Source organism: Dasypus novemcinctus, chromosome 14 (assembly GCF_030445035.2).
Source record: "Dasypus novemcinctus isolate mDasNov1 chromosome 14, mDasNov1.1.hap2, whole genome shotgun sequence".
NCBI classification, from domain to species: domain Eukaryota; kingdom Metazoa; phylum Chordata; class Mammalia; order Cingulata; family Dasypodidae; genus Dasypus; species Dasypus novemcinctus.
Genome location: NC_080686.1, coordinates 57483219 through 57502416, shown reverse-complemented (window position 1 = coordinate 57502416; position 19198 = coordinate 57483219). Strand labels below are relative to the sequence as shown.

At 40.9% G+C, this 19198-nt stretch overlaps 1 protein-coding gene across 2 annotated transcripts; it reads left to right on the top strand.

The window, feature by feature from the left end:
- Positions 1-721: 721 nt before the first annotated feature.
- On the top strand, positions 722-18105 carry TP53INP1 (tumor protein p53 inducible nuclear protein 1). Of its 2 annotated transcripts, XM_058275748.2 has the most exons (5): positions 747-867; positions 8219-8476; positions 9077-9434; positions 12052-12089; positions 13194-18105. In XM_058275748.2, exons 2-4 carry the CDS (start codon positions 8365-8367, stop codon positions 12071-12073), a joined length of 492 nt encoding a protein of 163 aa, XP_058131731.1. In that variant the 5' UTR covers positions 747-867; positions 8219-8364; the 3' UTR covers positions 12074-12089; positions 13194-18105. The 2 variants fall into 2 exon arrangements, with proteins under 2 accessions (XP_058131730.1, XP_058131731.1); XM_058275747.2 differs by lacking the exon at positions 12052-12089 and having other exon boundaries at positions 722-867.
- Positions 18106-19198: the final 1093 nt, after the last annotated feature.

The window sequence follows — 19198 nt, the reverse complement described above, 5'->3', positions numbered from 1 at the left end:
GTTCCCACGGGTTAGGTACCACAGCGAGGTGGGCCTGTCTCCCTGTCTTAAGGAGGTCGGATGGGCCGGCATCCCCAATGTCTGGGGGCCCTGACTTTCCTTCCCAAGAAAGCCCAGAAGACGGCCCGCCGGCCGGAACCGCGTCCACAGGTTTCCCCCCCGTACGCTTGTCAGAACGGGGCTCTAGGGGACTTTTGCCTCCATCATTCTCAACGCCCGTCCCTTTTCTCTCACAGGAAACAAAACCATTTTGTGTCCACTTGAGCCCCACACCCTCGCTCCCTCACTCGGCAAAGGGGCCGCTGACGGCGGTCTCCTCTTCCCGCTCTTCCCCTCCCCCTGCTCCCTTCCCGCGTCTCTGGGCGCGCCGCCCCGCGCCCCCCTCTTCCCGCTCGCTCCGGGGCCGGGCTCCAGCCCCGCACCCCTTCTCCCGCTCCCTCCCTCGGGCTCGGCCCTCTTCTCCCCGCCGGGCTCCCCCGCTTTTGTTGCCCGGGCTTGTTTCTAACTCGAGAGCGTCGCCCGCCTCGGCGCCAGGTCACGTGCGTTGGCGACAGCCTCTCGCGGGGCGGCCCCGGGGCCCCCGCGCCGCCGATTGGCGCGGCCCGGCCTGGCGCGGCCTCGGGGCGGGGCGGCCGGGCGGGCCCGCGGGCGGGCGCCGCGGCGGATCAGCTGTTCCGAGCGCTGCACAACAACAAAAGGAGCGAGGCGGCCGGCGGCGGCCGCGGCGCAGCAACAGGAGGCTGGAGGCGGCCCGCGCCCCCGTCCCGGAGCCGGAGCGAGACGCCGCCGCCGCGCGCCCCCGCCGCCGCGGCCCGCACCTGTGCGCGCCCGCCGGGGGGAGCCGCTCGCGCCGCGCCGCCGGCCCAAGTGAGTGCGGGCGGGGTGGGCGCCCCGGGGGCCCGGCGCCGGCAGGTCCCCGCGCCCCGCGCCCCTGCCCTCGGGGCGGCCTCGGGGCGCCGTCGGCCGCTCCTCGGGCTTCCTGCCCTCGTCGCCCATCTTTTCGGCGACCCTCGGCGGGTCCCCCGGGTGCGGGCGGAGGGGTCCGGGGCACGAGCCGAGCCCCCCGCCGGTTGGGGTAGAGTTTCTGCCTCCGCCCCCGAGCGTGGCCTGTTTTCTCGGCCGGGGCGGGCCTCGTCCCCCGCCGCCTCCTGCTCGCTCCCCTCCTGCCCCCCGCCCTCGGCCGTGGACTGGGGCTGCCGGCGCAGGACGCGGCGTCGGGGGTTTCTGGCTCAGGGAGGAGCGACCGTGGCCACCGCCCCGGGGCACTGTCCTCTAAGTCCCCCGCGTTTGGACTCGCGACCCCGGCACTTTGCCTCCCCCGACGCCAAGCCCCGCGCATCTCGTCTCCACGAACCTCCCAGTGCAGGGTCGGGCCCTGCGGCCTCGGGGAACCTTGCTCTGTTCGCCGGCGACCGCCCCTGCCTCACCGTTCCGTGTGCCTTGACGCAGCTTAGCCTTAAACATCACTACTTGAGGTGGTACCTGTGAAAACACCACTTTACTTTGCAGACGTAATGAAAATCATAACTGTTTTGGTCACTCTTGCTTATTGAATGCCACATAATGTGCTGGGTACTTGCATGAACCCAGCTGTTTCTCACAATAACCGTATACAGTAGGCCTTATCTGATAGATAGGAAACCCGAGGCACAGAGATTACTCAAGGCCACAGAGCCAGTAGAGAGGAAATGGTGTTTCTGATTTCAAAGAATTTTTCGTCTTTATTGTATTTCCTAATTACAGAAATTCATTAGAAAAGCAGCCCATTTCCATCTAACTGCTAAGGACTTGGGCAGCTGTACCTGAAATAGCCTTTTCAGAATTCAGAGCAGTTTTGGGAAAAGGGGTGGAAAAGTGACCTGAGGGGTCATATAAACACGAGTGCTCCAAGATCCTGAAATCACTTGCTTGGTCATTGAAATACATTTTTATTTGCACATGTTAAAAAGCACTGGGAAGTTTTTGATTTCAAGTCACAGCCCCTATCATTCTGAACTGGCAGCATAATTTTCAAAAGCCCCTGCCTGGAACCAGGACTTTACTATTAATAATTTCTATGACAAGGGCTCTTGTTTTCTTTATTGTTATTTTCTGCGAAATTTTCCCTGATATTTCTCTTGGGAGTGGTCCTGTTTTCAAAATTCAAGGTTAAGGAGCTATGAATTGCCACTTACTGCTCTCTTTGTCCACTGTCATGCAACCTACAGGGCTGGCAGTGGTAAGTCCCTGCAGGAATAACTTCCCTTGTTGCTAGCTAATGGAATGGACTGGGTAGAAGTGGAACAAGGAAAACCAACTTTCCTGGCTTGCTTTCCTGCTGTTCAAATTCAATTTTAAGTTACTTGAATTAGTATATTTTTCCTAACTACTGGGAGAGGGTGGGCTATGAAGAGAAAAGATCATTCGAGGTTGCTCCTCAATGATGATATGTTTGTTTTGTCACCTGATGTTCTGAAAACTGTCAAGGAGCCACAGTTACACATATTTAGAAGTTAGATCATCAAAGTTGTGGGTGGTTTTTGTTTTTTGTTTTTAAATGTTGTTTTTTGGAGCCGCCTACTGGCAGCCAAAACTAACTGGAAGGTGCGGTTCTCTGAAATTCATAGAACTAGGGTTGAGGCTGGAAGGAAGCTGACAGGGCATGTACAGAGAAAAGCAGGAAAATTTGTGCTCTGATCTCAGTTTTATCCCTCACAATAAGTATGCAGTAAATTGTAGCTCAAATTACTATACAGACATTTCACAGATGAAGAAACTAATTTTATTGATGAATAAATTCACACCCAAGGAGGCTGAGTGACTTGCCCATGGTCATACAACTGGTTCGTAATGAACTTGTAGTTGATATTGGTCATGCAGTGTTCTGACTGGTATTATCTCAATTAATCTTCATGTTAGCTCTTTATAGAGATCTGAGGCATCAAGAGATTACTTAATATCCTAAATTCATACAGACTGCAAATAGCATAACCAAGATTCCAAAGAGACCAGGCTAACTCTGGAGCTGCCTTTAGTTACTGTACCACACTACCTCTTGGTTGGTTACCTGTCTGAAAAATGAGAATGTAAATTATACTAACAGATTTTCCAGACTAACAACTCCTTTTTAAAATTCTCCAAGAGAATGCTCTTACCTATAAATATTATACTTGGCCACCTCAGATTGCCCACAAAGCATTTATAGAAAACTCTGATGATATTAATAAAATACTATGTAACAAAGCAGGAAAAAAAAATCTGTTTTCACTAGATTACAATACCACTATGGTAATAAGTGTAGAAGAAAAAGGTAGAAGAAAATGCACCAATATGCTAACAATGAGTGCAGCAAGGCCATGGAACAATAAATGATTGTTTTCTCTGTAGTCTGGATGCCCTATAAGGTGGTTTTTTTTTTTCATTTTATGATGAAAAAGACATTTTTTTTTTAAGGGTGGGGTGGAGGTATCTTGAGCCAAGCTGCAGGGACAAAACTGCCTTCTTGAAATGCTTGTGCCCAGACACTTTGTTTCTTTTCTTCAGCTGTCCCTGAGATTGCTGGGCTCAAGTTGGTTACAGCTGAAAGTTTGCAGGTACCTCAAAGAGCAGCAGTGCTACTGCATCTAGCCGCCTTTGTGAAATTTTAGAGCTGTCTTTGTGAATGTGACACATGCTTTCTCTGTGTTCTCACTGCTCAAGAGTTGTGAATATCAAAAGGGAGTGAAGCCTGAAGCTCTGCTTTACCTTTAGCTCTACTCAGAATTAGCCCCATCCAGAGCCTCCGTTCCTGGGCAGGAGCCAATGTCAGGAGTGGCAGTTACTAGGCTGGGGCAGTCCCTGAGTCATCAGTACGAGAGTAGGCCCTTAATGTTTTTAGAGATTTTTCTAGAACAGCATTGTCCAATGGAAATATATAGCATGGGTCACATGTATGTTTTAAGTTTTTAGTAGCCACATTAAAGTAAAAAGAAACAACTGTGAAATTAGTTTTAATAACATTTTATTTAACCCAATATTTCAAAAATATTATTTCAACACTTAATATAGAAGTTTTAATGAGATATTCTACATACCTTTTTTTTTGTACCAAGACACTTGAAATCCAGTGTATTATTTACACATATAGCACATCTCAGTTAGATGCTAAAATTTTCATTGGAAATACTTGATTTGTATTTATTTTTTATTTACTTATTTTTCTTGTTGCATCATCTTGTTCTTGTGTGTCAGCTCTCCGTGTGTGTGGCACCATTCCTGGGCAGGCTGCACCTTCTTTCGCGCTGGGCGGCTCTCCTTACGGGGTGCACTCCTTGCTGGAGGGACTCCCCTACACGGGGACACCCCTGTGTGGCAGGGCACTCCTTGCGCGCATCAGCCCTGCGCATGGGCCAGCTCCACACCAGTCAAGGAGGCCCGGGGTTTGAACCTCGGACCTTCCATGTGGTAGACGGACGCCCTAACCACATACCCCAATTATTCCAAATATAGTTAAGAGGTTTCCAGAAATTGAATCAATACTCAGCTTCTAAATTTAAATGAATGAACATTAAATAAAATACAAAATTCTGTTCCTCTGTCACACCAGTCACATTTCAAGTGTTCATCTGAACATGTTTTATGGGGATCTCTCCAACAGCCCCTTGTCCTTTGAGACACCCACAGACAGCTAACTCTTGAAGTACTAACAATTTGCATGTAATGTCTGAAGAGAAACCCCTGAAGGGTACCTCAAGGCCATTGTTTTGCATCGTTAGACCAATGTGGCTTCTTCACTGTGCTGGACGTTTGTGGAAAGAGTGAAGAGGTATGCCAATACAGTCTACTCGTTTTTCCTAAGATGAAACCCATGCTCAGAAGGGCTAAATAGTTTAGCTCCAGCCACCTGTGGTGGAGCCAGAGCCAGAAGCCTGGTCTGCTGGTGCTTGACCAGTGTTCTTCCGCCCCTCCCCAAGACTCCATTCTGTGTCCTGTCCCCAGGGCGTTAGTTGGTAGGTGTGTTATATAAATGCCAGCAGTGACCGGGAAGTGAAGGTGTGCTCCTCCCTCCCCTGCTGGATGGGCTTGGCTTCTCCACACCGTGCTCATCAGAGGTCAGTTGTCTAGCAGGAGACATGGGGCATCTTGGAGTGGCATCAAACCAAAAGAATACTAACTTGTTCTGCTCTGTAGAAAGCTCCTCTGGAGAAGTCTTTTCTGTGGCTAAGTTGTGTATATTGTGTATATTCCAGGCATAAGGTGGCTTCCATTACATGGATTTGAAGCTGTAGCCAGAGTGGGGAGTTTGCATTTGTGAGCGCCGCAGCAGCGCCACCATAGTGGCCCCAGCAGTGTTTTCTGCCTTGGTAGCTGCCACTTACCTGGGCTAGACCCCAGCAGAATCACAGGTGGGAGACAAGGCACTCTTTCAGGATGCGCAAGGCTTCTTCTGTGGGGCTCTCCACTCCCCACCCTGCGGCTGCAGCTTCTTAGGTGATGCAGGGCCAGAATGCATCCCTGTGCTCTGGAGAACTGGGATTACTTTCAACTGCCTGAGCACACAGGATTGCACTTGAGGCCATTATCTACCCCCATCATTTCAAAGAAATAGAGAAAATATTTTTAAAATACTTGTTTCCTTCTAACTTGTATATTCAAAAACCTTTCTTTACATCAGACTTTGCTTCCTTTGGGATATAACTACCACACCAAAGTAGGTCATACAAATTTATTACACAGCCATTTTCTTGTTTTCTCTTACATGCAGCCTAAAACTGAATTTGAGTTCTCATACTAGAGCTCTAGTCTTCATGTTTTGGCCATGTTGCTTTCCAGAAGACTTTCAGGAAGACTGGTTATGCAAGTGACAGCATCCTGTTTACCCGTTTTAATAATTAATGGCTGAGGATGAACTGTGACCACAAAAGTGTTCAAATGTCATTTATTTGAAATGTTTACTTTCCTAGAAGTGTGTCAAACAATTGTAGGAATCAGATTTGCACACAAGGAATTTAACCAGGAGTCTTATCAGCTACAGATCCTAACTGGTTGTACAACTGAAGATTATTGTTTTGATCGTGAAATGTCAAGCTTCTGAAGTTATGGATTCCAGGCTAATACTTGTGATAAAAAGAAGTGTTTAATTAGGTATTTTTCATCCTCCTTGGGTGATCTTGTCTGCTGTTAGGGCTTCTGTTATTCGCTTTGTGGTTGAGGACTCCCAAATCTAGTCTCAGTGGAGAGCTGGCTCCCGAAGTCCCAAGTCTTATATTCATTTGCCTACCAGACATCTTCAGCTGCGTGACTGGCAGATTTCCTAAAATCAGCATGTCCAAAAGGCCATCCTACACCTTTTGCAGTTTTCCTATCCACCAAATGGCCCCTCCATCCCCTCGGTTGGACAGGCTGGAAATCTGGGCCATCCTTGACATCTCCCTCCCCTTCGCTTCTAGTTTACAAGGCCCTGCAGGATCTCCTTACCTCCCCAGCCTGCTCTCACAACCCTCCATCTGAATCCTAAGCCAGCTGAAGGTGCCACATTCTTACTCCTCTGCAGGCTTTCAACACTTTAGTATTCTTTCTTCCCTCCCTCTATTCTTTTTTTTAATACAACCATTTATTTAAATTTATTTTTGTATTCTGATATAACATATATATACCATAAAAGTCGCCATTTAACTATTTGTAAGTGTGCAGTTCAGTGACATTAGTTGCATTCACAATGTTGTGCCATCATCACCACCATCCATTATCAAAGCTTTTTCATCATGTCAAATAAAATTTCTGTACCGTCTTCCTCCATTCTTGATCTTACTAGCCATGCAACGTTAAAGTCATGTATTCAGGAGGCCTTCCCTGACCTCCTCCCAGGCCAGGTCTGCAGTCTGTCTCCCTCCCAGGCACTCATCCCACCCACTTGGTTGTTACACTTGCCGCGGGCTCCCCTGTGCTGACACACAGCTGTGCCTGATACAAAATAGGTAGTCAACAGATTTTTGTAAAACAAGAATAGTTGATATCAACTGAGCATTTTGTGCCAAGTACCTTACTAAATATATTGCCTAAATTACCTCATTTTAACGAGTAGGATCAGGGTGTCCCTCTCGGAGGAGAATGCTGGCGAACTGGAGAGGCACCGGGTTGGTTTAATCTATAATGAGAGTGATGGATGGAAGTAGGTGGATTTGAGTTATGCAGGCAGCTAAGGTCAACAGAACTTGCTGATAATGAGGTTGAGGGGTTGGGGTGGGGAGCAGGGACAGTGGTAGCAGGGAACACAAGCAGTCCAGAATAACTGTTAAGGTTTTTGGCCTAAATAACTTCTGGAAGCTGCTGCCAAGTGGGGAGGAGAGGTGTGTGTGTGTACATGTGCTTATGTGAGAGAAAGAGAATAAGTTCGTGGGGAAAAATTAAAAGTTCTCTTTGGGACATGTCATATTTTGAGATGCCCATCAGGTAACCAGATGGAGATAGATCTATACATCTGAAACTCCAGAATGAGATCAGGCAGTGCTGCAGTTTCTCGTTCAGAATTCAGCACAACTCCATGAGGTAGGAACCATCACCACCTGAAGTGGTGTAACTTCCTAAAGCGGCCGAGCCAAGATCTGAACCCAGGCACGCTGACTTCAGCACTTACCCGCTTAGCCCTCTGTACAGTGAATGGCCATTTCCAGTTCTGAATCTTCACTGTCCAGCTCAGTTTTCTACAGTGTAAACTTCTCCACGCCAGTTGTTTTGAAGGCCAAAGTATATTGCAATTATAGATTTTAAACGTAATCAGGTATGCTTGAAATTATATTTTAAAAGTACAGAGCAGAAGGGGAAATAAACCAGGGAAGGATGAGAACCTGGCATAATGGTGGTCACCAGATATTTTTGCTGGGTTCATTTAAAGATTTCTGGGGCAGTTAAATATCATACAGCAAGACAGTTACTGTCTAGGTTTTGTCTTTTACTTACAGAAAAGCAATTTTGCAGTTTGAAATACATTATTCAAATTCATCCCTTTTTATAAAAACACTGGTATGAAATAGAATAACTCTTTCAAGTTTTAAAATACTTCCAGGTTGCTTCTGAATACACAAATCATAATGTTTTATAAATAAGACCATGCATTTCTTGTGTTTCACTCCTGCAGCAAAGGAATAACTGTAGAATGTAGGCCAAAGTGTGTTCTTTTAAGGGTGTTTGTTTATATAATACACACATTATATAAATGTAAGCTGATTTTAAATCACCTTCTTTTTCTGTTTTATTTTAGGGATAGTAGCTTGTGTTGCTTCTCACCTAAGCTGAATAAGCACGCGGTGCACTTTAGTCTCCTGCTGGTGCCATTGCACTACTGAACACAGTTCTGAAATCTCCGCTATCAAGACATCTGGCCCAAGTCTCAGTCTTCCCTTTACAATGCTCCAGAGGCTGAATAAAATGTTTGTGGGTGAAGTGAAAACTACTTCCAACCAAGAACCAGAATTTAGTGAGAAAGAAGATGATGAATGGATTCTTGTTGACTTCATAGGTAAAGTATTCTCAGCATTTAATCTTCATAGTAAAAGCAGAAAGATATGCATCTCAGTTTTTGCATAAGTAAACCAAACTCTGAAGATTTAAACCTTAAAAGTAAATGAAACAAGAATCTATTTAAGAAAATTGTGGGAAACGTCCTTGCCAGATGTTCATTCAGTAAAATTGATTGGCGTCAGACTTTCCACTTTTCTCTTAACGCCCTGATCAGTTCAGAGGCACATTAAATAAGAAACCCTGATATTAGACAAGCAGTAATCCATATAGCTCATTATTTGTTAATTTAGCAGTATAGAAATGATCTTAAAACAATGCTGCAAAGCCAGCATAATCTGTCCCTACAGTAATACATCACACATACTAGATGTTCAGAAATTATTTTCTAATCCTTATAAGAATGGTTTAGTAAATATAAGTAGGTTTCTTTCTAACCTAAATAAAGGGAGGTATGTAAGAAGCAGCTAACAGTAGTGTCTCTTCTTTTCTATGCTCTGAATTTGATGGGTGGCTCCATGATGACTAATCAATGTGAAAATCACCCTCCCCTGGACTGTTGAACAACACATTTTGGAATGCAATGTGGACCATCATCTAGACTCCTGTACTGGTTTCTCAGCAGAGGAAGAAGACGACGACGACATTGGTGAAGAGTCGCCTACAGACCACCCTTCAGTCTTTTCCTGTTTACCTGCATCTCTTGAGTGCTTGGCTGATACAAGTGATTCCTGCTTCCTCCAGTTTGAGTCCTGTCCAATGGAGGAGAGTTGGTTTATCACCCCTCCCCCATGTTTTACTGCAGGTGGATTAACCACTATTAAGGTGGAAACTAGTCCTATGGAAAACCTTCTCATCGAACATCCCAGCATGTCTGTTTATGCTGTGCATAACTCCTGCCCCGGTCTCAGTGAGGCCACCTGTGGGACTGACGAGTTTCATAGCCCAGCTAGTCCCAGGTACGTTATACGGATTTCATTCTCTCCTTAGGCAGTCTGTTTAGCATGAATTTTATTTATTTCACTATAGTTCATTCTAAGTTATGAAAAGACCCAAAGTAATTTTGTTAGAGATCCATGAAAAGCATGTGCATAGTGCACAAGGGGTTGATGGTATGAAAAACTTGTTCGTTTTAGATTTTTTTAAAATGTTATTGTAGCTTGGTCCCAGCTGTATAACAGAGAGCTGTGTCATTCATATTGTTACTGAATATAAGGAAAAAATCTGGAATTTTTTCTGAGTATCTTAGAATATAACTGTGGCACATTATAGGCAGGATTATTTGGAGTATCAATTTTGACTAGAATACTGTATCTTAAAATAAAATTTTATCTTCTTCCAATTATTCCTAACTAGACCACATCAAACAGGGCTTAACCTTGAAAACCTATGAAAGTTTAAATGTAAAGGAAAATCTTTTTGCTCAGAGTTGTTTTCTGAGTTTGTCAGGAATATATTCAAGATTACTCCTACCCACTGACATAAAAACCATGATTTTGATAGTTTGCTGCATCCCCCTGGTCCATAATACACTTTTTTGAGATGTTCCCTGTGATGTTGAAGTATTTGGGGGATACTGGTACTGACTTAATGTGCTCTCTTAGAACAAGGGTACAGGAGTATTGGATCCTTAAAGTTCAGCATATTCCTGTGATTCGTGCTGTCATCCAAAGTACTTCTTTTGGCTCTGACTACTAATGGGACCACTTGTATTTCCTGTTTTCCAAGGACAAACATGGCCAAGCAGCTCATTAATTTGTTAACTTTACCAGAGTATACTGTACTCAAATCTTTTCTGAGGATAAGCATATGCTTGTACCAAAAAGGAAAACAATTTACTTCTATACTTACATGATTCCTAGTCAGATCTTTGATAGGAAATGTGTCTTTAACTGGCACTTTATTCAGAGCTACAAGCTTATGAGGATGTCAGTATTGACATTCTAGTCCAAATTTAAAGTATAATGTTTTTGGAGGTAAATGCTTTATGGTTGCTTCATATTAATTTTTTCAGTTCTTAAATATCCTTTCCACCTAATTGTGATCTACCTCTAAGGAATTCCACTTAAAAATTTAGTATGTTTAATAGTCATTTTAAACTTACTGGCATTTGTCTGTTTACTTTTCACTGTTTAATGTGTGTGTGTGTATTCAACAGCTTTGTAAAATAACAGTTACTATAGCAGTATTGTGCATTGCAGAAAATAAGAAAATGCAAATATGCAAAAATAGAAAACATTGATATGTTTCATTATCCAGAGACAAATATTGTTAACACCTTAGGGCATAGTCTTCCAGATTGCTTTTTTTGTCTATGTATTTAACCTAAATGATATTGTGCTATATATACTACTTTATAATCTGCTTCTTTAGGCAAGGATCTCCACTTTTTTGTCTCAGCAAAATTTTACTTCATCTTCTACTCTAACTATACTCACATTTCACCAGTAAAGCCAGGAACATTTCATCTGGTGTGTCCTAACCAGTATACAGTCTAGGCCCATACCCTACAATCTGGTTATGTTTTTGTAGCTTTGATGCAGTGAGAGTGTTCATACTTTGTATCTTGTTTGTTTCTGCACTCAATGTTATACATATATATAGGATGGTTAAACATGGACTATTCTGTATATAAAGGATCAAAGAAACATTGAACTTACTTCTGCATATAGAATAGTCATGCAAATTATTAGTTTTATAATAGTAGCTAAATTTTTTAACGCCCTTAATTTTTAAAGATTTATATTTTATTTATTTCTCTCTCCTTCTCCTTCCCCCCCAGTTGTTTGCTTTCTGTGTCCATTCACTGTGTGTTCTTCTGTGTCTGCTTGTATTCTTGTCAGTGGCACCAGGAATCTGTACCTCTTTTCGTTGCATCATCTTGCCGCGTCAGCTCTCCGTGTGTGCGGCACCATTCCTGGGCAGGCTGCATTTTTTTTTGCACGGCACGGCTTTCCTTACGGGGCGCACTCCTTGCACGTGGGGCTCCCCTCTGCGGGGGACACCCTGTGTGGCACAGCACTCCTTGTGCGCATCAGCACTGTGCTTGGGCCAGCTCATCACAGGGGTCAGGAGGCCCAGGGTTTGAACCAAGGACCTCCCACGTGGTAGGCGGATGCTCTATCCATTTAGCCAAATCCACTTCTCAAAACTTCCTTAATTTTGAATTAGAGATTCTTATAAGAAAAACCCAATGAATGAAGATGGAAATCAGATATTCCCAAAATTAAGAGGATGGCCATGTAATAAATCTCTATATTTTCTAAGTAGGAGAGAAATCATATCCCTTTCAAAAATTAGATTACTTTCATCCTGCCTTTCCTCAAGGATTTACCATAAAGTAAGGTTTCCTGTAATGACAGATAGGCTTCAGAGTGTGTGTTTTATTGCATTTTAGCCTTTGTAAATATTTTTTGTGAAAGGTTTGTGTGCCATCAAAATCTTAAACTAAGTAACGTGTGTGTTTTTAATGACCCATAGTTAAAGTAGTCTTAATAAAGAAAAGTTGACCACGTCATTACAGTAAAAATAAAAGAGCACCTTAAATCTGACCAGTTCACCATTTAACATTTGTAGGGCCAGGAAAAGCTGCTTATAGGACTCACTGGCACAGAGTAAGTATATGCACTTTAAGACTGTGTGATGCGTGTTACCAGCCTGCATAGGAAGCCTAAGGACTTAAAATGCCCACTTTTTAAAAACCACTTTCTATCAATTTCTATGAGTTTCCTAATGTGACTGCTTTAATCCTATTCTTTAAATTATATATTAGAAGATAATATTTTCCTCAAGTGATTATAGGCAGATTATGTAACTGCCCTTCCTGTGTAAAATAACCCTTAAAAAGCTTAAAACTCTTCATGTTATATGTTTAAATATACTTAGATCAATCCTATTTGATTAGCTTTTAATATGGAACATTAATAGTCATACTGTTTTTTTAGCCATATTTTAAAATTATGTGTTCTTTAAGGGTCTTTATAAAATTGCCATGCAAATACCATTCCAAAATGTCCAGTTGTGATGTAAATAAAATTTAAAGTTGTCTTCTATAATTCATATTTCCTTATTCATATTTCCATTAAATGTAGATTTAAAGCTTGTTTCCTAGAACCTTTTAATTACAGATAGGACACATTTCTGAAGGCGCTGTAGACGCATCGCATGGGTAGTAACCCTGCCTCCTAGCCATGCTCTTTGGGTGAGGCCTATGTTAGAATCTTGTTTGAGTCTATTAATAATTGTGACCTTAACATCTCAGAGCCATAGCTTTCCCATTAGTAAAATGTGAAAATCAAAATACTTAACTTTTTAAAGTTATGGTGAAAATTGAAATGCACTATATTTGCACAGCAGTTGACAAATTTAGGTATTCAATTTATATTATTTCTCCTCCCAGAAAAGCTTATACACATGTGGGTACACTATAATTGAAATTCACTCAGAGTGTAAAGCTTTTTTTTTTTTTTTTTTTTTAAGAATATAGTCTACTTAATTAACTACCTATGGATTATATAGCACTTTTCTATTAAAAGTTGCCTTCTCTCTTCCACCACAATCATTGTCATCACAAAATATAAACTTGTCTCTGGGCCATGAGACCCAGAATTCTCATTCAACCGTAAACAAATTAGCGTGGCAGACTGGTTACTAAGTAAAATTTTCAATCTCATTAATACACTGTTATTTAATACCATTTCCACTTTTTGCCATTTCAGAGTGGAAGCTCAGAACGAAATGGAGCAGCACATTCATTGCTATGTTGCAGCTCTTGCTGCTCATACAACTTTTTTGGAACAACCCAAGAGCTTTCGCCCTTCCCAGTGGATAAAAGAACACAGTGAAAGACAGTCTCTGAACAGAAATAGCCTTCGTCGCCAAAATCTTACCAGGGATTGCCATTCCCGGCAAGTCAAGCACAATGGCTGGGTGGTTCATCAGCCCAGTCCGCGTCAGTACAATTACTAAGAATTTCAAGTTGGTTGGTTGGTTTCATTGGTTTGTGCATGTGTGTGTGGATGTGTATGTATGTACCATGAAGATGCTGTCTCTTTACAGCCAGTTGATGACCAATTATATAGTTTTATCAGTGTGTTTAGACACTATCTTGAAAACCAGATTTATATGCTGTGTATCACATAATGCCTTGCTCTTAACATTCACTTTTTTTTATGAAATTTTTTCAGAATGTTTTTGGAAACATATCAATACATTTACAGTGTTTGGTGTTTGGGGGTGTCTTTAAACCTATTAAGGTATACATGAATTAGCATTTTAAAGACATTCTGCCCAAGTACGAGAATAGGCATCTTTGATTTCATTTTGTTTTGTATTACTTAATCAATCTCTTGAGTAAGCAAAAATTTATTCTCAGGGTCGGCCATACACTTTATTGACCAGTACTTGATCATCTTTTCTGTATATAACAAATACATTTTTACACACTAACATGAGCATTAACAGGTGATAGTTGCCATGGATATAATGGAATTATGGCTGAACTTTCTTTTGAAAGAAAACTTGATATATTTCTGTGTATATGTTTTGTGTTTTTTTCCAGATTAGTCATGCAATTCAGGTACATTAACTTTCAGCAAACAGTACTTTCAGTAATTCAGATGTGACTATATGAAGGGGTACAGACAGGCATTGTAAGAAAACAGCACTTGTCTAACATGCATAGGGATTAAGTTAGACCTGTGAAATTATGTTCGGAAAAATATATGTCTCTAACTAACCCATTAGTCCAGGTTTTTTTTATTTTTCATTTTTAGGAGGTACCAGGGATTGAAACCAGGACCTCATACGTGGGAAGCAGGCAGTTAGCCACTGAGCTCCACCTGCCCCACAAGTCCAGTCTATATGTTGTTTCTTTTCTGCCAGCTCTGCCTACCCCATCTCACATCACCTGTATAGAAGAACTCATCTGTAGTGACTTCACATTTATTTCTGCCTAAGGGAAAAGACAAAAGCTTTCCAGATACAGTGGTAAATCCTCTGCCATGGTGTCTGTCCTGCCAAGTAGCAAGAACAGGTGGGTAGAGTGGGAGGGGGTTGCAGAGGGGACTCTTGATGACAGCTTTTCATAGTGTCTCAACAAAGAGTGACAGGGTGGCTTCCTTGACTTCTCATTCTTTGGTTTACTCGGGCTTCAGACAAAATCTTTAACCACTTTGGCCTCTGTTTCTTCCACCAACAGGGGAATAATAATATTTACCTCCCTCACAAAGTTGTTGTGAGGATTGTATGTTGATTTGAAGTGGGGGTGTGGGTGTTGGAAACCGAACCCTGTGTGAAATTCCGAGGGCCTCTCTACTGAATCTAGTGATGGGGGTGGAGGAGCTGTGGCAATTTTCCTGCCACAACGTTATTTCAGTGTTGGTGCTAATGAGACCTTGGTGCAGGGTTCGATTCACACTTGGGCCAGTTAATTCAACACAGAAAATCTATTTCCTTACCTCTCATCAGTCACTTTATATTTTCGCAGTTATGATGGGTTTTGCTGAGCCATGAGCACTCTGACTGACTTACCCTTGAAATTAAGTAAACAGATATAATCAAAAGCACATTTTACCCAGAAAACAGTAACACCTTCATAATTAAACATTTTTTCGACTTCTCTGAAATCCTAATTAAATAGTATACAACTGTAAAACATTTTCAGGAAAAAAAGCAGAATATAGTTATGTGAAGTATATATTTTTCAGTAACCCTGTAAGCAGTTTGATGCAGGGAACTATGGGAGCGTTGTTTTTGTTTGTTTTTGAGTGAAGAGCTGTGCTCTTTTCTGACCAGACTGTTGTCGTGGGAATTGTAAGAGGTCAAATACTGTAGTTAAGATGATGTTAGGTTCGTCCTCTGGCTGAGATAAAGTGCCAGGAATGTCTCTGTAGAACAGAAGTCTAGATCTCCCTTCCTTCCTCATTTCCCTTCCCTTTTGACTACCCTTTATTTATTTGTTTTTCTATTAGGGGCCAAGTCTATAAAGTTTTGTCAAACTGAGCTAGAAATTATTTTGTTACTATTTGTGTTTACCAGACTTGGGAGTTAAGGTAGAGTTTTCATCAAAGTGTGTATGTTTTACACCATGTCAGTTACAGGGCCATACTTCCATAACTTGAAAATAGACCAGCTAAATGTTTTCCGGATATAAGCCTCTGAATTCAAGGGGTTTTTCTCTTCAGACTTTACATACAAATTGTTAGTACCTCAAGAGCTACAGAAATTCAGCCATGAGAATTTATTTGGCAGCATGAAAAGATTTGTATATGAAACTGCAGCGATTCCCCCCCCCCCCCCATACATTTACATCTCTATCAGTTATTGACTTTTTGTTTGCCTCATCTGGGCCTAGTTTTATATACTTTGTACCTGGAAAAATAATGATCTCAGTCATGGGGATTTTTATTCCAGGGTAAGAGTTACCACACTGTCTGCAATATCATACTGTGGCTTCTGTAATCATTATTTAAAGTTTGCTCAAAATTGGCGATGTAAGAATTGAAGAAAATGGTTTACGTAATTCAGTTGAAGTTCTTGGTCATTAGATGTTTTTTTAGTCATCTAATTGTATGCAAGACACAAGGCCAATAATAACACAGAATTATGTTGACCTGTTAAGTATTCTTTGAAACATGGCCAAAATGCATTTTATTATAAAAGTTGATAATTATTTTTGCTTATGTAAATATTACTGTTTGACGGTGTACTCTAGTGCATATTCCTTAAAATTCAAGCAGTGAGAAATAAGACCCTTCTGAATTTAGTAGCTATGACTATTTCTAAACTGGTAACAGAATGTTACTTGGAAAAAATCTGGAAAACATAGTGTACACAAGCAGTGTTTTGTGAAGGAGCTTCTTAGTTTTTGCACCATGTTTCTCAAAGTTTGTGTTTTTGTTAATAAAACATTTTATAATGTAATTTTATGTTTATTTTTCTTCCTTAACTAATTAAATTATGTACTGCACTGTAAGCTGAAGATTAACCATCCATTATTTATCTTCTGTGGCAATGTATTTATATGGTTGTTTTTGGAGGGCAAGAAGATTTTCTGCAGAAGATGCAAAGTGATTGGATTTTTTGACTTCCTGTTGCTGGGAGGTTGTTTTGTTTTTTTTTAAACATCAATTTCCTGTACTTTTTTCCAATTCCAAGCACACTGTTCCTGTTTACATAACTTTTCTGTTGTATCGTACTTTCATTCTAGTGAGAAGACAGTTTAGTTAAAACTTGAGAGGGCCTTTCAGCATTGCACATTTCTTACTTCTCAAGTCTGTATAGTACTCTGGTTTGTAATTTTTATGTCTTCCTTGAATCTGAGTTCCTTTGCTATTTCTCTTCAAGCTCAAGGAAGTATATTGCCTTTACGTACTCTTTAGAAGAACGAACAAAGAAAGCGATCTTTCCTCATTTCTTTGTTACAAACAGTAAAAATGAAGGACTTCAACTAGAAGATAGACACTTAAACTTAGGTTAGTGGAGAAGTATAAGAGTTTCCAAGTTATTTGTTTTGATTTTATAATCAGTTAAGAGACTGCTCCTTGTACTGGGAGATACCAGTATGTATTTGTAATGTTATGCTAAAATTTATCTTTTTATTTTATAAGGCCGTACATACTTGTTAAATTCTTTTAAGCCCATAGATGGTTCCACTGCCATCAGCCATGCTGATGTATTGTAAATGTCATCCCTGTCTGCTGCTTTTAATGCTGAAGATTTTATATAAAATTCTTTATTGAGGAAACCTGCTTAACACAATGGGTGTCAAACTTGCCATGTACCAATTTGACTTGAAATTTGACACCAATTAAAGTGGTTTGAGTGGAGAAAGTACAGGAAAGCATATGGATAAGGATATCTTTTTTTATTTGCAACAGTATCCTTTATGTGGGAGAAGTTACTACTCAGAGAAAGGCAGTTTAAATGGATAATGTTTTGTATTCATTTAGAATTTTTCTATTAATTTTTAAAAAAAATTATGTAATTGTTAAATGCCCCAGTTTGCTATGTTGTTCTTTAACTAGGTGGGTTTCTAAAATCCAAATCAGTACTTGGGGAGGTGTGCATTTTCAGGCTTCATGCATATAGGTAGTTTTGTTTGCTTTTTGGTTGTGTTTTCCTTCAGAGATTTTGAATTTTAATCAATAATTGTGTGACTTTAGTTTTTTTCTTAAGTAAAACTGTGAACACTTTTTTCCAAGGGCAGGGCATCAGTTATGGAGCTGGATAGTATTGTAGATTGTATCATGTGCCTTGTTAATGTGTTTCTGGACACACATTTTTTCCCACAACTTGAAAATTCAAAGGGACATTAGGAAAATAAAAAGGGACACTAGGTTAGATATATACTATACATGAATCTATGCATAAATGGCAGCTTGTTTTCTTGAGCCACTGTCTAAATTTTTTTCTCTTTTTATAGAAATTTTTTATATTGATTGACTCATAGATGGTCAGTTTTACACACAGACTGAACAATACAGCACTTTGCCAAAAATAAGGGTAGCATTGCTTAAACATTGTGTATTAACACCAGTTCTTTGTAATTAGATTCAGTGGTGCACATTCTGCACTACCTGGAAATTACAGTTTTTAATCTGTCGATAAATAAAATGTGTTTTAACTTCATATTTGTCAGATTCTCTTATTTTATCTTTATTGTAATTAGTTTTAAGTACAACTTACTTAAAATATTTGCTATTTAGTTTTACTTCCCCAAAATGTATGTTTAATAAGCACTTAAATACTTTTTAAAAGCTCTTATGTAGTAAAAGTTTTGGGGAGCCTGGTGGCACCACCCGACATTGCCGCCACATCTCTTGGGCTGCCACTCTCTGCGTGCCCTGCACTTGCTCCCTTCTTTTATCTCCTTCCCAGGGCCATCAGGCTGGAGTCCAAACCGCCGCTACACCTACAGCTATGGGTACAGTGAAGGATAAAATCATCAAAGTTTTTAATGATATGAAAGTAAGGAAATCGTCTACACAAGAGGAGATCAACAAAAAAGAAAGCAGTTCTCTTTTGTTTAAGCAATGACAAAAGACAAATAATTGTAGAAGAAGCAAAGCAGATCTTAGTGGGTGACACTGGCGACACTGTAGAGAAACCCTACACATGATTTGTGAAGTTGCTGCATCTGAATGATTGCTGATATGCTTGATATTAATACAATGCCACATAGAAAACAATAGTGTCCAAGAAAAAAGACCTAGTATTTATATTCTGGGCTCCTTAGTGTATACACCTTTAAAAAGGGAAATGATTTCTGCTAGTTCTAAAGATGCCATTACAAAGAAATTTATAGGTATTAAACATGAGTGGCAAGTAAATGGCTTGTAAGTGGCAAGTAAATTAAGGAGATTTCGAGAGAAATTGAGAGGCAATGTAGTAGTTTCACTTGAAGGAAAACCCTTATAAAATGGCATGCCATCTGGATCTTAAGGAGCTTCCATTTCTCCAGTCAATTGGAATAGTGGTTTTTTTTCCTCTCCCTTCCCAGTGGTCCCTTCCAACACAGGAGATAGCAATTATTTAAGCAGTCTATCAGTGATGGCCATTAGATTGTTTAATACTGTTACTTTTATGTAAAGCTCAGGTGTATTAGCCAAAGGAGTGCTGATGCAAAATACCAGAAATCTGTTGATTTTTATAAAGGGTATTTATTTGGATAAAAGCTTACAGTTACAAGGCTCCAAAGCAAGTGTTCTTAACCTTTTTTTGT

Coding starts and splice junctions, on each gene's coding strand:
- TP53INP1 (XM_058275747.2), top strand. CDS start 8,365: ATGCTCCAGAGGCTGAATAAAATGTTTGTGGGTGAAGTGAAAACTACT. Junction 8,477..9,076: donor GATTCTTGTTGACTTCATAG/GTAAAGTATTCT, acceptor ACCATCATCTAG/ACTCCTGTACTGGTTTCTCA. Junction 9,435..13,193: donor CATAGCCCAGCTAGTCCCAG/GTACGTTATACG, acceptor TTGCCATTTCAG/AGTGGAAGCTCAGAACGAAA.